At 49.8% G+C, this 21405-nt stretch overlaps 1 protein-coding gene across 1 annotated transcript in view; it reads left to right on the forward strand.

Moving 5' to 3' along the window:
- Nucleotides 1-21405, forward strand: part of SLC30A3 (solute carrier family 30 member 3) — a 182296-nt gene that overhangs the window by 158028 nt on the left and 2863 nt on the right. The window contains exon 7 of the mRNA XM_063914925.1: nt 4513-4647. Within this exon, the coding sequence (XP_063770995.1) occupies nt 4513-4647 (135 nt within the window). The remainder of the gene's footprint in view (nt 1-4512; nt 4648-21405) is intronic.

The raw sequence follows: 21405 nt of genomic DNA on the forward strand, positions 1-21405 counted from the left end.
CGCTGCCTCCATTGTGCTGTCATTTCCGACTACCGTGCTTGAGCCTGAGTGATCCCGACGATGCCACCAAATGTGAGGTTACAGGGTCCGCAGATAACTCAGACACGGTATCATGTGAGAAGCTTGAAATGAGGTTTATTGATACAGCATGGCATGCTTGTATGTTCAATACGTGCAGTTTGGAGTCAAAACTACAGGGCTAGGAGGAGACTGCGTAACGCGTCACCGATATGTCCACGGATTGATGTTAAGGTCATCCAGCAAAACAGGGTCTCTGATAAATATCTTGGCTCAATGTCCCAATAATCTAATATAAAGGGCTCCACGGCAACCCCCTGGCAGAGCTTCACCTCTTAGCCTCTGGCTGTAGCGGTGTGTTTGGCCTTCTTTTTGTGTCTTAGGATGTTAAGTTATGGGAATACAACAAACATTTGCTTATTAAAGTGATTACATAAGGCACAGAGAGACACCCTGCATGTCTAGATTTGGAACAGAGAGGAGAGGGGACGCTACACCTAGCTAGATCTCTTGGGTTTTTGGTAAACTAAGATGTGGTAGCCATTGTTACACAATAGTCTGGTCTACCTGACCTGATAATCTAATTACTGGTATATGGTTTCTAGAGGAAGCTATAGTGCTAAGTGAATACTTCACTTATTGGGGGAAATTCAATTGTTTAAATAGTCGGTTGGGTGTCTGTTTTTTCCTGTCTATTAGATAGGAAAAAACAGACACCCAACTGACTTTTCAAACAATTGAATACCCCCCATAGTGTAACAGCTAACATAACACAATCTCTTATGTAACACCCCGGGGGTTGGCGTGTATGTCTAAGTGATTGAGAGAGGTAACACAGGTGTTGGGTGGCTATGTGATGGACCTTTTTCCCCTGAAATGTTTCTCCCTGTACCTTGTCCTATAGTACCGTGTTCAGAGAGGTAGGATAGATTAATATGAAACAGGAGTGAGTCAACAATTCCAACAGGATGTCTTTTTATTGAGCCGCAATGAACTCTGGATTAAAGATGATGATTGGTTAATTGCCATTAAATTTAAATAATCACAAGGAGTATTGGGTATCAAAGAAGAATAAAGAGAAGACAATTGGCTACAGTTCACATCACAATGGATCATTAAAAATGCAAAAGACAATCAATTGAATCAGATATTAGCATATTATAATCAGAATCACAGTCATAATGTGGTCATGAGGAAAATGATGAAAAACACATTTAACAATAACAATTATTAGCTTTCTAGCTTTCCCTAGCCAAGGTATGGTAATCTTCACAGGCAATTAACGTTGGAGCTCTGGTAGAATTCTGTAGTGCCACAGTGTTTCATTGGGGTAATTGGCATACGGATGAATAAAGAATCCTGGGTTGTGATAGTAACAATTTATCAGAGTTCTATCCAAAGAGGGTGGAGCAAGCAAAGGGATTGCAGTGTCTATTGACAAATATAACTCAATTGACAATGAGGGTCTCTTGGTTAGGTAAACTCAGTCTCTCTTAGTTAAAGGAATTTACTTATACTTGCATAAATAACTCCGTCCTTTCCAGATTAGGGGGGTTATTCAGAGTTGTTAGCAAACCAAAAAAAGATAGCAATTGGGAAAACCATGTGCAGTGCAGGTGAGGCAGATGTAACATGTGCAGTGCAGGTGAGGCAGATGTAACATGTGCAGAGAGAGTTAGATTTGGGTGTGGTATGTTTAAAACTGAAATCTAAATTGCAGTGTAGAAATAAAGCAGCCAGTATTTACCCTGTACAGAAACAATATAGCCCACCCAAATCTAACTATCTCTGCACATGTTACATCTGCCCCACCTGCAGTGCACATGTTACATCTGCCACACCTGCAGTGCACATGGTTTTGACCAATTGATAACTTTTTTGGTTTGCCCACAAACCTCAATAATGTTGGGATAATGCTGACTTTCCGGTATCAGGCGCTGCTGGGATAATGCTGACTCTCCGGTATCAGGCGCTGCTGGGATAATGCTGACTCTCTGGTATCATGCACTGCTGGGATAATGCTGACTCTCTGGTATCAGGCGCTGCTGGGATAATGCTGACTCTCCGGTATCATGCGCTGCTGGGATAATGCTGACTTTCCGGTATCAGGCGCTGCTGGGATAATAACAATGGGGAAAGATATTAGCGCTTAATGGTCACAAATACAAAGGTGTGTCACATTCAAATCACAATTTATTGTAAAGGTAAAATGCAATGCATAATGGTGGTAAATACCACATAAAAACACTTAGATAAAAGAAATTGTGTAGCTCCCAATACTGGTTTAGCCTGTTGGAAATTGTTAGCACGCATGGACCTGTTCCTATGATAGTCCCCTTAAATGGAAAAGTTCAATATCCTATTCGTGGATTGAATAATTACCACCAACGTGTCTCGAGGCAATTAAGCGAATCTGCGTCCGCAAGAGTGCTGCTCCTCGGTGGGTGGTAAAGGATGGCTTTCCACGGTAAATAGGATGGTCCTTGTATCCAAGGAATGTTCAACGGGGACTTGGTCCAGGTCCAGAGGTTCCAAAAGTGTGGGAGTATACACAAGCCCGCAGGTCTCACCGACGCGTTTCGTTGCATACAAGCAACTTTTTCAAGGTGCTGGAAGTCCTGCTGATGGTGATTTATATACCCTACCAATATGGTTGCTCATTAGCATATGTGATTGACTGTGACCACCTGTTTGTATAAAATGACCAAATAATGACAGACATCGGAGAAATAATATATTAATAATTAATAACAATATAATTCATATATTTTGTATGTCATTATACTTAGAATTTAAGAAAACTTATTTAATAAAAACCAGTCACATGACCACTGTTTAATATGTCCAGGTTGGATTCTTCAAATACCTGGATTAATGATTGATGGCTAATAGACTATAACTATAGCTATTAGACTGCTGGGATAATGCTGACTCTCCGGTATCAGGCGCTGCTGGGATAATGCTGACTCTCCGGTATCAGGCGCTGCTGGGATAATGCTGTCTCCGGTATCAGGCACTGCTGGGATAATGCTGACTCTCCGGTATCAGGCGCTGCTGGGATAATGCTGACTCTCCGGTATCAGGCGCTGCTGGGATAATGCTGTCTCCGGTATCAGGTGCTGCTGGGATAATGCTGACTCTCCGGTATCAGGCGCTGCTGGGATAATGCTGACTCTCTGGTATCAGGCGCTGCTGGGATAATGCTGACTCTCTGGTATCAGGCGCTGCTGGGATAATGCTGACTCTCCGGTATCAGGAGCTGCTGGGATAATGCTGACTCTCTGGTATCATGCACTGCTGGGATAATGCTGACTCTCCGGTATCAGGCGCTGCTGGGATAATGCTGTCTCCGGTTTCAGGCGCTGCTGGGATAATGCTGTCTCCGGTATCAGGCGCTGCTGGGATAACGCTGACTCTCTGGTATCAGGCGCTACTTGGATAATGCTGACTCTCTGGTATCAGGCACTGCTGGGATAATGCTGACTATCCGGTATCATGCGCTGCTGGGATAATCCTGTCTCCGGTATCAGGCGCTGCTGGGATAATGCTGTCTCCGGTATCAGGCGCTGCTGAGATAATGCTGACTCTCTGGTATCAGGCGCTGCTGGGATAATGCTGACTCTCTGGTATCAGGCACTGCTGGGATAATGCTGACTCTCCGGTATCAGGCACTGCTGGGGTAATGCTGAATCTCTGGTATCAGGCGCTGCTGGGATAATGCTGACTCTCCGATATCAGGCGCTGCTGGGATAATGCTGAATCTCTGGTATCAGGTGCTGCTGGGATAATGCTGACTCTCCGGTATCAGGCGCTGCCGGGATAATGCTGACTCTCCCGTATCAGGCGCTGCCGGGATAATGCTGACTCTGGTATCAGGCACTGCTGGGATAATGCTGACTCTCCGGTATCAGGCGCTGCTGGGATAATGCTGAATATCCGGTATCAGGTGTTGCTGGGATAATGCTGACTCTCCGGTATCAGGCGCTGCTGGGATAATGCTGACTCTCCGGTATCAGGTGCTTATGGGATAATGCTGACTCTCCGGTATGAGGCACGGCTGGGATAATGTTGGCACGGCTGGGATAATGTTGGCGCTGCTGGGATAACGTTGGCGCTGCTGGGATAACGTTGGCACTGTTGGGATAACGTTGGCACTGTTGGGATATTATTGGCATGGCTGGGATAATGGTGGCACTGCTGGGATAATGGTGGCACTGCTGGGATAACGTTGGCACTGTTAGGATATTATTGGCACGGCTGGGATAATGGTGGCACTGCTGGGATAATGGTGGCATTGCAGGGATAATGGTGGCACTGCTGGGATAATGGTGGCACTGCTGGGATAACGTTGGCACTGTTAGGATATTATTGGCACTGCTGGGATAATGGTGGCATTGCTGGGATAACGTTGGCACTGTTGGGATATTGTTGGCACGGCTGGGATAATGTTGGCACTGCTGGGATAATACTGTCTCCCCATCTCTCCGGTTCCAGGTACACCACGGAGCATCGCGTACAGCGCAGTAGTGGAAGTCCTCATGACAGTACAAGGGGTTCGGTCTGTGCACAGTCTGCGGCTTTGGGCTCTGACCCTGAGTCAGAACGTGGTATCCGTTCACCTGGCAGTCGGTAAGTGGCCCCATCACCACATGACTAAGTGTTATGGCTACACTCAGTTCCGTAGGTTTATAGACGGTTCCTTGTGATGCTGACGCAATTACCCACTGCCCAGCAGTCTTCTAGCCTCCTGCATTGCTAGGCTTCTCCTATAGCAGCCTCCTCTCCAGGGTGAATTAGGTCCACCCCGTACTCAGATGCCCCCAGGTCTTACGTATGGACAAGGCGACTATCGGAGGCTGGGCAGGGGTAAATGCAGTACGGTGAGACGTTCGCCAGACACATCCTTACTACTATGCTAAGGCACAGACTGAGGAATAAATAGGGAGTGCATGTGAGTGCAACAATGCACAGGTTGGAATATTAACACAATCACTATGTGCATGCAACAATGCACAGGGTGTTATGAACAACAAGACTGTAAATACAAGTGATTTGTAAATGCAACAATGCATAATAAAGAAATGTAGGCAAGACAGTGCCTGTGTGGAAACTCCACACCAAAACCTGAATTCAAGGCTAGCTGGGTCAGATCAGGAAGTCAGATGTGATAATAAAGGAAAGGACGTGTAATTGTGCTGCTGCACGTCCACAGGCCACTGCCAGACTAGTTGCCAGCAACCGGGAACGCTGCCTGTGTCTAGCGTCCCAGTTGCTAGGCGGCTTCCAGGCCCCCCTGCGGAAGCATTGAAAGGCTCATGGCGGGACCCGGAAGCACCGGCTGATGAAGGAGGAGCCGCATCCCGGTCGATTGGCAACAGCTGAACAGCCGGGAGCTGCCTCCTGTATAGGCCGCGCCGTGGCTGATAACACTAAGCCACAGATGGTGATTAGAGTGGGGGTGTGGCCACAAGTCAGGTATAACACGTACCATTATTATGCTCAGTCTCATCTGATAAACTTCCCTGTAAGGAAAGAGCCAGCGTCTGCTCATACAGAGATTACAGGAATGGGAGGGGGGGGCACATAGGTAAAGCTGTGTTATGCTGTGGGGCGGGGTGTGTGTGTGTGGGGGGGCATATAGGTAAAGCCGTGTTATGCTGTGGGGCGGGGTGTGTGTGTGTGGGGGGCATATAGGTAAAGCTGTGTTATGCTGCGGGGCGGGGAGTGTGTGTGGGGGGCACATAGGTAAAGCCGTGTTATGCTGTGGGTGTGTGTGTGTGTGTGGGGGGGCACATAGGTAAAGCCGTGTTATGCTGCGGGGGGGGGGGGTGTGAGGGGGGGCACATAGGTAAAGCTGTGTTATGCTGCTGGGCGGTGTGTGTGTGTGGGGGGGAGAGGGGGGGCACATAGGTAAAGCTGTGTTATGCTGCTGGGCGGTGTGTGTGTGTGTGGGGAGTGGGGGCACATAGGTAAAGCTGTGTTATGCTGCTGGGCGGTGTGTGTGGAGGGGGGGGCACATAGGTAAAGCCGTGTTATGCTGCTGGGCGGTGTGTGTGTGTGTGTGTGGGGAGGGGGGCACATTGGTAAAGCCGTCTTATGCTGCGGGGAGGGGGGGTGTAGGGGGGGCACATTGGTAAAGCTGTGTTATGCTGCGGGGGGGGGGGGTGTAGGGGGGGCACATAGGTAAAGCTGTGTTATGCTGCTGGGCGGTGTGTGTGTGTGTGTGTGTGGGGGGGGGCACATAGGTAAAGCCGTGTTATGCTGCTGGGCGGTGTGTGTGTGTGTGGGGGGCACATAGGTAAAGCCGTGTTATGCTGCTGGGCGGTGTGTGTGTGTGGGGGGGGGGGGCACATAGGTAAAGCCGTGTTATGCTGCTGGGCGGTGTGTGTGTGTGTGTGTGTGGGGGGGGGGCACATAGGTAAAGCCGTGTTATGCTGCTGGGCGGTGTGTGTGTGTGTGTGTGGGGGGGGCACATAGGTAAAGCAATGTTATGCTGCTGGGCGGTGTGTGTGTGTGTGTGTGTGTGTGTGTGTGTAGGGGGGGGCACATAGGTAAAGCCGTGTTATGCTGCTGGGCGGTGTGTGTGTGTGTGTGTGTGTGTGTGGGGGGGGCACATAGGTAAAGCCGTGTTATGCTGCTGGGCGGTGTGTGTGTGTGGGGGGGGCACATAGGTAAAGCCGTGTTATGCTGCTGGGCGGTGTGTGTGTGTGTGGGGGGGGCACATAGGTAAAGCCATGTTATGCTGCTGGGCGGTGTGTGTGTGTGTGTGGGGGGGGGGGGCACATAGGTAAAGCCGTGTTATGCTGCTGGGCGGTGTGTGTGTGTGTGTGTGGGGGGGGGGGTGGCACATAGGTAAAGCCGTGTTATGCTGCTGGGCGGTGTGTGTATGTGGGGGGGGGGCACATAGGTAAAGCCATGTTATTCTGCTGGGCGGCGTGTGTGTGTGTGTGTGTGTAGGGGGCGCACATAGGTAAAGCTGTGTTATGCTGCTGGGCGGTGTGTGTGTGTGTGTGGGGGGGGCACATAGGTAAAGCTGTGTTATGCTGCTGGGCGGTGTGTGTGTGTGTGTGTGTGTGTGTGTGTGTGTGTGTGTGTAGGGGGGGCACATAGGTAAAGCCGTGTTATGCTGCAGAGGGGTGTGTGTGTGTGGGGGGGCACATAGGTAAAGCTGTGTTATGCTGCGGGGCGGTGTGTGTGTGTGTGTGTGTGTGTGTGGGGAGGGGGGGCACATAGGTAAAGCTGTGTTATGCTGCTGGGCGGTGTGTGTGTGTGTGTGTGTGTGTGTGTGGAGGGGGGGCCACATAGGTAAAGCTGTGTTATGCTGCTGGGCGGTGTGTGTATGTGGGGGGGGGGGCACATAGGTAAAGCCATGTTATTCTGCTGGACGGTGTGTGTGTGTGTGTGTGTGTGTGTGTGTGTGTGTGTGTGTGTAGGGGGCGCACATAGGTAAAGCTGTGTTATGCTGCTGGGCGGTGTGTGTGTGTGGGGGGGGCACATAGGTAAAGCTGTGTTATGCTGCTGGGCGGTGTGTGTGTGTGTGTGTGTGTGTGTGTGTGTGTGTGTGTGTAGGGGGGGCACATAGGTAAAGCCGTGTTATGCTGCAGGGGTGTGTGTGTGTGTGTGTGTGTGTGTGTGTGTGTGTGTGTGTGTGTGTGGGGAGGGGGGGCACATAGGTAAAGCTGTGTTATGCTGCTGGGCGGTGTGTGTGTGTGTGTGTGTGTGTGTGTGTGTGTGTGTGTGTGTGTGTGTGGAGGGGGGGCCACATAGGTAAAGCTGTGTTATGCTGCTTGGCGGTGTGTGTGTGTGGGGGGGGGGAGGGGGGGGGGCACATAGGTAAAGCTGTGTTATGCTGCTGGGCAGTGTGTGTGGAGGGGGGGGCACATAGGTAAAGCCGTGTTATGCTGCTGGGCGGTGTGTGTGTGTATGTGTGTGTGTGTGTGTGGGGAGGGGGGCACATTGGAAAAGCCGTGTTATGCTGCGGGTGTGTGTGTGTGGGGAGGGGGGCACATTGGTAAAGCCGTGTTATGCTGCGGGGGGGGGGGGGGGGTGTAGGGGGGGCACATAGGTAAAGCTGTGTTATGCTGCGGGGCGGGGAGTGTGTGTGGGGAGGGGGGCACATTGGTAAAGCCGTGTTATGCTGCGGGGGTGTGTGTGTGTGTGTGTGTGTGTGTGTGTAGGGAGGGCACATAGGTAAAGCTGTGTTATGCTGCGGGGCGGGGAGTGTGTGTGGGGAGGGGGGCACATTGGTAAAGCCGTGTTATGCTGCGGGGGGGGTGTAGGGGGGGCACATAGGTAAAGCTGTGTTATGCTGCGGGGCGGGGAGTGTGTGTGGGGAGGGGGGCACATTGGTAAAGCCGTGTTATGCTGCGGGGGGGGTGTAGGGGGGGCACATAGGTAAAGCTGTGTTATGCTGCGGGGCGGGGAGTGTGTGTGGGGAGGGGGGCACATTGGTAAAGCCGTGTTATGCTGCGGGTGTGTGTGTGTGTGTGTGTGTGGAGGGGGGGCACATAGGTAAAGCTGTGTTATGCTGCTGGGTGTGTGTGTGTGTGTGTGTGTGTGTGTGTGTGTGTGTGTGTGTGTGTGTGTGTGTGTGTGTGTGTGTGTGTGTGTAGGGGGGTACATAGGTAAAGCTGTGTTATGCTGCGGGGCGGGAAGTGTGTGTGGGGAGGGGGGCACATTGGTAAAGCCGTGTTATGCTGCAGGGTGTGTGTGTGTGTGTGTGTGTGTGTGTGTGTGTGTGTGTGTGTGGAGGGGGGGCACATAGGTAAAGCTGTGTTATGCTGCTGGGTGGTGTGTGTGTGTGTGTGTGTGTGTGTGTGTAGGGGGGGGGTACATAGGTAAAGCTGTGTTATGCTGCGGGGCGGGGAGTGTGTGTGGAGGGGGGGCACATAGGTAAAGCTGTGTTATGCTGCTGGGTGGTGTGTGTGTGTGGGGGCACATAGGTAAAGCTGTGTTATGCTGCGGGGCGGGGAGTGTGTGTGTAGGGGGGGCACATAGGTAAAGCTGTGTTATGCTGCTGGGCGGTGTGTGTGTGTGTGTGTGTGTGTGTAGGGGGGGCACATTGGTAAAGCCGTGTTATGCTGCGGGGAAGGGGAGGGGGGGCACATAGGTAAAGCTGTGTTATGCTGCGGGGCGGGGAGTGTGTGTGTAGGGGGGGCACATAGGTAAAGCTGTGTTATGCTGCAGGGCGGTGTGTGTGTGGGGAAGGGGGAAGGGGTGACACAGGCTGAAGCTATAATGAGGTAATAAAGCACATCCCATGGGGTAATGTCTCCGGTACATCATGATTCTATTACACGCCCCAGTGATCTCCGGGACTCAGCACTGTCGCAGTCTGTATCCATGTAGCTGGAAGCCATTACAGGACAGCCCATGTGATCTCTCCGTTATAGTCACCATCGTTCTCTTATATATACGGCCATGCTCCGTAGTCTGGGAACCCTTTACTGTAATCTGCATCTCTGCAGAAAGGTGACCCTATGGTGGTTATTCCGAGTTGTTCGCTAGCAATTTTCGTTCGCAGCGCAGCGTTTAGGCAAAAAAGCGGCACTTCTGCGCATGCGTGACGTACTTTCCCAAAAGCCGAAGTAGTTTTACACAAGGTCTAGTGACGCTTTTCAGTCGCACTGCTCACCGCAGTGATTGACAGGAATGGGGCGTTTCTGGGAGGTAACTGACCGTTTTCAGGGAGTGTGTGGGAAAACACAGGCGTGCCGGGGGAAAAGCAGGTGTGGGTGGCCGAACGCAGGGCGTGTTTGTGACGTCAAAACAGGAACTAAACAGACTGAAGTGATCGCTAGCTAGTAGTAAGTCTCGAGCTGCTCAGAAACGGAATTATATTTTTTAGTAGCAGCGCTACGCCTCATCTCTCTGCCTATCGGAAGGACACTGGTAACTCAGTGAGGAGCTGGCACATCATACCAGGGCCGTAACTAGGGGGGGAGGGTGCACGTTCCCGGATCTGAGGGGCACCGAGATGGACAGACCCCGCCAGCCAATGCCAGGAACTATGAACCCCGGTGAAACCGCTACACCCCATGGTGCAGAAATCCTGCACTGTGGAGATCTATCCCAACCCCAGCGGAGAGAAGAAGCTGAAGGTGGGCTTTGTGGGGCTGGACCTCGGAATGCAGCAGGGACAGGGCTCTCCACGGCTCAGATCTCACCATGAAGAGGACCGGCATTATCAGCAAGCCCTACTCTGCAGTGGCCGATACCAGGAAGCCCCCCCCCCCATGTGCACCGCCTATTACCACAAGCTGCAGAATTTCCTGTACAGTGCGCTGGAGAGACCCCAGGGCTGGACCTTTATACTCCATGCATGTGTACGCGTGTGTGAGTACTGTCCGGGGGCACAGAGGCAGCGGGTCACAGCCCAGTGGTGGCATCTTATCTGGCTGGTCTCCATCTAGTATCTGAAAGGTGTCTGATTAATAATTGGGCTATTTTAAAATACACTGCTCAAAAAAATAAAGGGAACACTTAAACAACACAATGGGGTATATTTACTAAGGTCCCGATTTTGACCGAGATGCCGTTTTTTCATCAAAGTGTCATCTCGGTAATTTACTAAGCAAAAATCACGGCAGTGATGAGGGCATTCGTAATATTTTGGAAGTCCTAGGAAAAAAATCACGAATCAATACACCATCGGTCAAATACGCCTGCAATTTGCTAGAAATCGGGAATTTACTAAAAAGTGCAAAACACAAACACTGCCGACAATAGCCAAACACTGCCGTGATGAAATACAAATCGTGAAAAAGTGCTAAAAAAAAACAGACCTGCTTTTTTATCCCGTGTTTGTATAGGCATGCACGGATCCATGAGATCCGTGCACGTTTTTCAGTGGGAACGGGGGGGAAATTTGATAAATTTTCAGAAAAAAAATTGCGTGGGGTCCCCCCTCCTAAGCATAACCAGCCTCGGGCTCTTTGAGCCGATCCTGGTTGCAGAAATATGGGAAAAAAATTGACAGTGGTTCCCCCATATTTAAGCAACCAGCATCGGGCTCTGCGCCTGGTCCTGGTTCCAAAAATACGGGGGACAAAAAGAGTAGGGGTCCCCCGTATTTTTGAAACCAGCACCGGGCTCCACTAGCTGGACAGATAATGCCACAGCCGGGGGTCACTTTTATACAGTGCCTTGCGGCCGTGGCATCAAATATCCAACTAGTCACCCCTGGCCGGGGTACCCTGGGGGAGTGGGGACCCCTTCAATCAAGGGGTCCCCCCCCCAGCCACCCAAGGGCCAGGGGTGAAGCCCGAGGCTGTCCCCCCCATCCAATAGGCTGCGGATGGGGGGCTGATAGCCTTTGTGAAAAGTGATTGATATTGTTTTTAGTAGCAGTACTACAAGGCCCAGCAAGCCTCCCCCGCAAGCTGGTACTTGGAGAACCACAAGTACCAGCATGCGGCGGAAAAACGGGCCCGCTGGTACCTGCAGTACTACTACTAAAAAAATACCCCAATAAAGACAACACACACACACACCTTGAAAGTATAACTTTAATGCATACATCCACACCTCCATATACACATACTTACCTATGTTCACACGAGGGTCGGTCCTCTTCTCCAGTAGAATCCATGGTGTACCTGTAGAAAAAATTATACTCACATAATCCAGTGTAGAGGGCTCCTCGGATAATCCATTTGTAATCCACGTACTTGAAAAAATAAAAAAACGGATACCCGACCACGAACTGAAAGGGGACCCATGTTTTCACATGGGCCCCCTTTCCCCGAATGCCAGAAACCCCCTCTGACTGATGTCTAAGTGGGTTTCTTCAGCCAATCAGGGAGCGGCACGTTGTAGCACCCTCCTGATCGGCTGTGTGCTCCTGTACTGTCTGACAGGCGGCACACGGCAGTGTTACAATGTAGCGCCTATGCGCTCCATTGTAACCAATGGTGGGAACTTTCAGGTCAGCGGTTGACCGAAAGTAACCTCACCGCTGACCTGAAAGTTCCCACCATTGGTTACAATGGAGCGCATAGGCGCTACATTGTAACACTGCCGTGTGCCGCCTGTCATACAGTACAGGAGCACACAGCCGATCAGGAGGGTGCTACAACGTGGCGCTCCCTGATTGGCTGAAGAAACCCACTTAGACATCAGTCAGAGTGGGTTTCTGGCATTCGGGGAAAGGGGGCCCATGTGAAAACATGGGTCCCCTTTCAGTTCGTGGTCGGGTATCCGTTTTTTTATTTTTTCAAGTACGTGGATTACAAATGGATTATCAGAGGAGCCGAAAACACTGGATTATGTGAGTATAATTTTTTCTACAGGTACACCATGGATTCTACTGGAGAAGAGGACCGACCTGCGTGGGAACATAAGGTAAGTATGTGTATATGGAGGTGTGGATGGATGTATTAAAGTTATACTTTCAAGGTGTGTGTGTAATGTCTTTATTGGGGTATTTTTTTAGTAGTAGTACTACAGGTACCAGCGGGCCCGTTTTTCCACCGCATGCTGGTACTTGTGGTTCTCCAAGTACCAGCTTGCGGGGGAGGCTTGCTGGGCCTTGTAGTACTGCTACTAAAAACAATATCAATCACTTTTCACAAAGGCTATCAGCCCCCCATCCGCAGCCTATTGGATGGGGGGGACAGCCTCGGGCTTCACCCCTGGCCCTTGGGTGGCTGGAGGGGGGGGACCCCTTGATTGAAGGGGTTCCCACTCCCCCAGGGTACCCCGGCCAGGGGTGACTAGTTGGATATTTGATGCCACGGCCGCAAGGCACTGTATAAAAGTGACCCCCGGCTGTGGCATTATCTGTCCAGCTAGTGGAGCCCGGTGCTGGTTTCAAAAATACGGGGGACCCCTACTCTTTTTGTTCCCCGTATTTTTGGAACCAGGACCAGGCGCAGAGCCCGATGCTGGTTGCTTAAATATGGGGGAACCCCTGTCCATTTTTTTCCCATATTTCTGCAACCAGGATCGGCTCAAAGAGCCCGAGGCTGGTTTGCCTTAGGAGGGGGGACCCCACGCAATTTTTTTTTTACATTTAAACTTTATTTTTTTGTTAAACAAAGTGCACAATGAAGCCCAGCACGGATCTCTCAGATCCATCCGAGATTCATTGTATTAAAGTCGGCAGTGTTTTACAAGTCACTCACGTAAAACACTGCCAAAAAAAACGAATGACATCGACATCGGAAAACCCGAAAATGCAGAATACGGCAGCTTAGTAAATTAGTCGTAATCAATTCAAAAAGTTGCATATTTACACTTTCGATGTCATTCGTGATTGAACTTTGACCTCAAACGGGAAAACACGAATCTTAGTAAATTTACCCCAATGTAACTCCAATTCACTCACACTTCTGTGAAATCAAACTGTCCACTTAGGAAGCAACACTAATTGACAATCAATTTCACATGCTGTTGTGCAAATGGAATAGACAACAGGTGGAAATGATAGGCAATTAGCAAGACACCCCCAATAAAGGAGTTGTTCTGCAGGTGGTGACCACAGACCACTTCTCAGCTCCTATGCTTTCTGGCTGATGTTTTGGTCACTTTTGAAAGCTGGCGGTGCTTTCACTCTAGTGGTAGCATGAGACGGAGTCTACCACCCACACAAGTGGCTCAGGTAGTGCAGCTCATCCAGGATGGCACATGAATGCGAGCTGTGGCAAGAAGGTTTGCTGTGTCTGTCAGCGTAGTGTCTAGAGCATGGAGGCACTACCAGGAGACAGGCCAGTTCATCAGGAGATGTGGAGGAGGCCGCAGGAGGGCAACAACCCAGCAGCAGGACCGCTACCCCCGCCTTTGAGCAAGGAGGAACAGGAGGAGCCCTGCCAGAGCCCTGCAAAATGACCTCCAGCAAGCCACAAATGTGCATGTGTCTACTCAAACGATCAGAAACAGACTCCATGAGGGTGGTATGAGGGCCCGACGTCCACAGGTGGGGGTTGTGCTTACAGCCCAACACCGTGCAGGACGTTTGGCATTTGCCAGAGAACACCAAGATTGGCAAATTCGCCTCTGGCGCCCTGTGCTTTTCACAGATGAAAGCAGGTTCTCACTGAGCACATGTGACAGAGTCTGGAGACGCCAAGGAGAACGTTCTGCTGCCTGCAACATCCTCCAGCATGACCGGTTTGGCAGTGGGTCAGTAATGGTGTGGGGTGGAATTTCTTTTGGGGGGGCCGCACAGCCCTCCATGTGCTTGCCAGAGGTAGTCTGACTGCCATTAGGTACCGAGATGAGATCCTCAGACCCCTTGTGAGACCATATGCTGGTGCGGTTGGCCCTGGGTTCCTCCTAATGCAAGACAATGCTAGACCTCATGTGGCTGGAGTGTGTCAGCAGTTCCTGCAAGACGAAGGCATTGATGCTATGGACTGGCCCGCCCGTTCCCCAGACCTGAATCCAATTGAGCATATCTGGGACATCATGTCTCGCTCCATCCACCAACGCCACGTTGCACCACAGACTGTGCACGAGTTGGCGGATGCTTTAGTCCAGGTCTGGGAGGAGATCCCTCAGGAGACCATCCACCACCTCATCAGGAGCATGCCCAGGCGTTGTAGGCAGGTCATACGGGCACGTGGAGGCCACAGACACTACTGAGCCTCATTTTGACTTGTTTTAAGGACATTACATCAATGTTGGATCAGCCTGTAGTGTGTTTTTCCACTTTAATTTTGTTTGTGACTCCAAGTCCAGACCTCCATGGGTTAATAAATTTGATTTCCATTGATAATTTTTGTGTGATTTTGTTGTCAGCACATTCAACTATGTAAAGAACAAAGTATTTAATAAGAATATTTCATTCATTCAGATCTAGGATGTGTTATTTTAGTGTTCCCTTTATTTTTTTGAGCAGTGTATATGACAGGTGTGCCATATATGGCCTTCTATGTCATACCTATGTATGAGTACACACTGGGGTACACTGCATATTACCATTCCATAGAGGCCCTGCGGCTAGACATCCCTATGCTGGGGTTTTATGTTATGACCCATGCTCCATTACTGGTTGCTGACTCCTGTGCTTCATTCCTGGTTCCTGTCTCCTGTGCTCCATTACTGGTTGCTGACTCCTGTGCTTCATTCCTGGTTCCTGTCTCCTGTGCTCCATTACTGGTTGCTGACTCCTGTGCTTCATTCCTGGTTCCTGTCTCCCATGCGCCGTTACTGGTTGCTGACTCCTGTGCTTCATTCCTGGTTCCTGTCTCCCGTGCTCCATTACTGGTTGCTGACTCCTGTGCTTCATTCCTGGTTCCTGTCTCCCATGCTCCATTACTGGTTGCTGACTCCTGTGCTTCATTCCTGGTTCCCGTCTCCCGTGCTCCATTACTGGTTGCTGACTCCTGTGCTTCATTCCTGGTTCCCGTCTCCCGTGCTCCATTACTGGTTGCTGACTCCTGTGCTTCATTCCTGGTTCCCGTCTCCCGTGCTCCATTACTGGTTGCTGACTCCTGTGCTTCATTCCTGGTTCCAGTCTCCCATGCTCCATTACTGGTTGCTGACTCCTGTGCTTCATTCCTGGGTTCCCGTCTCCCGTGCTCCATTACTGGTTGCTGACTCCTGTGCTTCATTCCTGGTTCCTGTCTCCCATGCTCCATTACTGGTTGCTGACTCGTGTGCTTCATTCCTGGTTCCTGTCTCCCATGCTCCATTACTGGTTGCTGACTCCTGTGCTTCAATCCTGGTTCCCGTCTCCCGTGCTCCATTACTGGTTGCTGACTCCTGTGCTTCAGTACTAGTTCCTGTCTACCGTGCTCCATTACTGGTTGCTGACTCCTGTGCTTCATTCCTGGTTCCCGTCTCCCGTGCTCCATTACTGGTTGCTGACTCCTGTGCTTCATTCCTGGTTCCCGTCTCCCGTGCTCCATTACTGGTTGCTGACTCCTGTGCTTCATTTACTGGTTCCTGTCTCCCGTGCTCCATTACTGGTTGCTGACTCCTGTGCTTCATTCCTGGTTCCCGTCTCCCGTGCGCCATTACTGGTTGCTGACTCCTGTGCTTCATTCCTGGTTCCCGTCTCCCGTGCTCCATTACTGGTTGCTGACTCCTGTGCTTCATTCCTGGTTCCCGTCTCCCATGCACCATTACTGGTTGCTGACTCCTGTGCTTCATTCCTGGTTCCCGTCTCCCGTGCTCCATTACTGGTTGCTGACTCCTGTGCTTCATTCCTGGTTCCCGTCTCCCGTGCGCCATTACTGGTTGCTGACTCCTGTGCTTCATTCCTGGTTCCCGTCTCCCGTGCTCCATTACTGGTTGCTGACTCCTGTGCTTCATTCCTGGTTCCCGTCTCCCATGCACCATTACTGGTTGCTGACTCCTGTGCTTCATTCCTGGTTCCCATCTCCCGTGCTCCATTACTGGTTGCTGACTCCTGTGCTTCATTCCTGGTTCCCGTCTCCCATGCACCATTACTGGTTGCTGACTCCTGTGCTTCATTCCTGGTTCCCGTCTCCCATGCACCATTACTGGTTGCTGACTCCTGTGCTTCATTCCTGGTTCCCGTCTCCCGTGCTCCATTACTGGTTGCTGACTCCTGTGCTTCATTCCTGGTTCCCGTCTCCCATGCACCATTACTGGTTGCTGACTCCTGTGCTTCATTCCTGGTTCCCGCCTCCCGTGCTCCATTACTGGTTGCTGACTCCTGTGCATTATTCCTGGTTCCCGTCTCCCATGCACCATTACTGGTTGCTGACTCCTGTGCTTCAATCCTGGTTCCTGTCTCCCGTACTCCATTACTGGTTGCTGACTCCTGTGCTTCATTCCTGGTTCCCGTCTCCCGTGCTCCATTACTGGTTGCTGACTCCTGTGCTTCATTCCTGGTTCCCGTCTCCCGTGCTCCATTACTGGTTGCTGACTCCTGTGCTTCATTCCTGGTTCCCGTCTCCTGTGCTCCATTACTGGTTGCTGACTCCAGTGCTTCATTCCTGGTTCCCGTCTCCCGTGCACCATTACTGGTTGCTGACTCCTGTGCTTCAATCCTGGTTCCTGTCTCCCGTGCTCCATTACTGGTTGCTGACTCGTGTGCTTCATTCCTGGTTCCTGTCTCCTGTGCGCCATTACTGGTTGCTGACTCCTGTGCTTCATTCCTGGTTCCTGTGCTCCATCACTCCAGTGCTTTGTTCCTGGTTGCTGTCCTCCTGTCCAGTTCTAATATGTCCTGCCGTTGTTGCGCATAGTCCTGATACCAAACTTCTTTTTGTGCATCTTTTTCTAAACGAAAATTTCTCATATGCAAATAAGATACACAAGCAGACTACGCTGATTACAATCATATTCAGCATGTGTATATTATGTGTGCAACTGCAGCTTTATCTGTATAGTTGCACAGAATGTGCACAGAATATAGGGGGTCATTCCGAGTTGATCGCTAGAGAAAAATATTCGCAGCGCAGCGATTAAGTGAAAAAGCGGCACTTCTGCGCATGCGTATGCGGCGCAGTGCGCACGTACAACGTACTTTCACAACGGCCGATGTATTTTTACACAAGGTCTAGCAACTCTTTTCAGTCGCAATGCCAGCCGCAGAGTGGTTGACAGGAAAGGGGCGTTTCTGGGTGTCAACTGACCGTTTTCAGGGAGTGTTCGGAAAAACGCAGGCGTGGGAGGGCGTGTTCGTGATGTCAAATCCGGAACTGAACAGTCTGAAGTGATCGCGAGCTAGCAGTAGGTCTGGAGCTACTCTGAAACTGCACATTTTTATTTTGTAGCCGCTCTACGATCCTTTTGTTCGCACTTCTGCTAAGCTAAAATACACTCCCAGAGGGAGGCGGCTTAGCGTTTGCACGGCTGCTAAAAACTGCTAGCTAGCAACCATCTTGGAATGACCCCCCTAGTCATGCCACATATAATTTTAATCAGCATAATCTACTTGTGCGTCTTAATCTCTAGCAATGCAAATAAAAAGCATTTTCAGGGAAAAAAGATGCCCGCGCTGGCCAAGTCACGAGGTAGTGTTCAACTCTCATGTGTCCTGTGGGCTGTGACTCACAATGTATGAAGGCTAGACCACGTAGGATGCATCTGTACCATAAAACAGCTCACTGCCTAAATTATTGCCTGGCCGGATGATCGTCATTCTACGACTGGTTCAATGTGGTCATCACTTATCGACCAGGAAACAAAAATATTAAGGCCGGTGCACAGTCTTGGGCATTCTGTACATCAGAGGAAGAGGTATCCAATAAAAATAAGCTCATTCTGAATCTATCCTGTTTCCTTACCATAACCAGGAGTGCGAGAATTTCATCCGGAAAATAATTTCTATCACAGGAGCCATGTTCCAAGTCGCTCCAGTGGGCACATGCATCTCGTACTACTGGCCATGCGGGGGGGGGGGGGGGGGAGTTAAAAAGACTTTGGACTTTATTCTTAGGCATTACTATTGGCCATCAGTAAGCAAGGATGTTAAGGACTTTGTGGCAGCCTGTTCCATCTTTACTGAACACAAAATACAGCCTCAAATTCCTTGTGGACCTTGACACCCTTTACCCACTCCAATGTATGGACCCATATCTCCACAGACTTTATTACGGAATTACCCTCATGTCAAGGCTGTAATACCATCTAGGTAGCAGTGGATAGGTTTTCCAAGGCAGCCCATTTTGTTCCTTTGAAAGGTCATCCTTCAGCTCCAAAGCTAGCAGGTGCTTTCATTAAAGAATTTTTTAGATGACATAGATTTCCCAAAGAAATTGTTTGTGACCGAGGTGCGCTTTCCATCCAAGTTCTGGAGGGCACTTTGCAAGAGTTTCAATGTCAGTCTGAACTTTTCCTCTGCCTACCAACCTCAGTGTAATGGACAAATAGAGCGTGTGTACCAGGATCTTGAGAAATTAATTACAGTTTATGTCTCTGATTAACAGAACGAGAGGGTCTCTCTGTTGCTGTAGGCGGAGTTCGCTCATAATAATCTTCTTCATGATGGCTCGGGTATTCCCCTTTTTTCATTCTGAATGGTTTCACCCTCCCTTGTCTGAGCTACCTTCTTGCCAGTAAGAACCTCTTCCAGCAGTTCCTGAAACTATTAGATGTTTTGTCTAGATTTGGAAAGAGGTGAAAAAGCTTCTTCTTCTTACAAATTTTTTGCTGAAAAGGAGAAGGGTGAAATTTCTTTGGGGGTCATTCCGAGTTGTTCGCTCGTTATTTTTTTCTCGCAACGGAGTGATTAGTCGCTAATGCGCATGCGCAATGTCCGCAGTGCAACTGCGCCAAGTAAATTTGCTATGCAGTAAGGAATTTTACTCACGGCATTACGAGGTTTTTTCTTCGTTCTGGTGATCATAATGTGATTGACAGGAAGTGGGTGTTTCTGGGCGGAAACAGGCCGTTTTATGGGAGTGTGTGAAAAAACGCTACCGTTTCTGGGAAAAACGCGGGAGTGGCTGGAGAAACGGAGGAGTGTCTGGGTGAACGTTGGGTGTGTTTGTGACGTCAAACCAGGAACGACAAGCACTGAACTGATCGCACTGGCAGAGTAAGTCTCGAGCTACTCAGAAACTGCACAGAGAAGTCTTTTCGCAATATTGCGAATCTTTCGTTCGCAATTTTGATAAGCTAAGATTCACTCCCAGTAGGCGGCAGCTTAGCGTGTGCAAAGCTGCTAAAAGCAGCTTGCGAGCGAACAACTCGGAATGACCCCCTTTGTTCAGACTTGATGGTAAAGTCTGGTTATCAATTAGACATTTGCGCTTTAATGGTTCCCACCATGAAGTTTGCTCCTAGATTCATTGGGATGCCTAATTCCACGCCTCCCTTCTCAAATCTCTAGTTCTCAATCAGTTTTCAACACCCTTCAATAATCATTTGGCTATTCCAGTAGACCATGAAGAGAAATACGTGGTGAAACCACAATTCCTTGAGACTCGGCTAAATTTCTGGTGGACTGGAAAGTAAATGGTCCTGAATTTGTTGGGTCAAAGCTTTGGATATTGATGCCCCTCAATGTCTCTGGAAATTCCAACATTAATTTCCTCTAAAGCCTTCTGTAGGGTGTTCCCAAACTTTACTCCATTGATTAGCCATGTGGTACCAGTGCTCTCCTAGTGAAGTTCCTGGTTCCTGTCTCACATGCTTCATTCTTGTGCTCCGTAACTGATTCTTGTCCAATCTTCCAATTCCGCTCCAGCCTGCCATCCCTGTGCCCTATGCCTGTCAATGTACTGCCAGTAACATCTCCAGTGCATACAGCCACCATACCTGGGAACCCAGGCATAGGGCTGTGACCTGCGTGTCAGGCGCAGCAAAGCCTAAACATCTGTGCATGGGTCCCTGGTGAAATCACTGGCATGTTAGACTCTGTGCCTCTCTTCAGGGTCTCTGCCAATCCCAAGGTTTGGGATTTGGTAATCCATAGCATCTACTATCCATCCATGAGTTGTGACACCTAGTAGTCACCATGAAGGCTCCATTGCAGTACCATCTAGATCATCTTTTTCCACTAATACGTTGATTCTGCATATCATTATGGTGGTACTGGATTGGCCACAAGCCTTTGTACGCCAACATTGTTCTTCTTATAAAGGAATCTCTGTGGAGACTGCCCAACTGGGTAGCTCTGCCAAGGTCCTTTCTTCCATCCACACTTAGCTCGGTTGATTTGAATAGCATGACTGTGAAAACCATGATTTCGTGACCTACAGGGTTTTCTCACCAGGTCATCCAAAAAGAAATACACTTCTTGGCCAGAGTGGAAAAATCTACACAATTCAGTGTTTAAGTTGGCTTAACTCTTCACGTTCTTCAAGTTGACTTGGAATGTGGATTGAAGCTTACCATGCTTAAAGTGCAGGTTTTGGCTTTCTCCATCTTTCTTTTCAAAGGAAATTGACTTCCATTATGACTTCTATTTAGATTAGGCGTGTTTCATATCAAGCCGCCTAATGTTCTACCATTTCTGCCTTGGGACCTTAATTTGGTCTGCTGTCATTGCAAAAGGCACCCTTTGAACCAGTTTGTTCTGTGGACTTCAAGTTCTTTATCTTGAAGGTGTGTTTTCTATTGACCATCTCTTCTGTCAGACAAGTATCTAAATTGGTAGCCCTCGTTTCGATTCCTGTATATGGTTTTTGTGGCTCATACATACCAGATCACTGAGCACCTCTTTGGCGTGTGACACAGTGATCTGTGAAATGGTTGTGCAAGGCAGCCACCAGGTCTCCATTCATACTGTTACCAAATGTTAATGTGTTTGAGGATAGAGAGACCAGTTTTGGGCAAAAATAAATTGTGCACAGTTTTTGCTGAGTGTACCCATCCCTGGGGGGGGGGGGGGGGGGGGGGCAGCTTGGGAACAATCCAAAGATTGGCAGTGTCCCCCAGCTAGGACAGAGGAAAGAAGATTTTTGTTACTCACCGTTAAAGGTGTTTCGCATGCTTCTTCTGGAGGACCCTGTGCTCTTTACCTTT

The sequence above is a fragment of the Pseudophryne corroboree genome, chromosome 4 (genome assembly GCF_028390025.1).
Source record: "Pseudophryne corroboree isolate aPseCor3 chromosome 4, aPseCor3.hap2, whole genome shotgun sequence".
NCBI lineage: Eukaryota > Metazoa > Chordata > Amphibia > Anura > Myobatrachidae > Pseudophryne > Pseudophryne corroboree.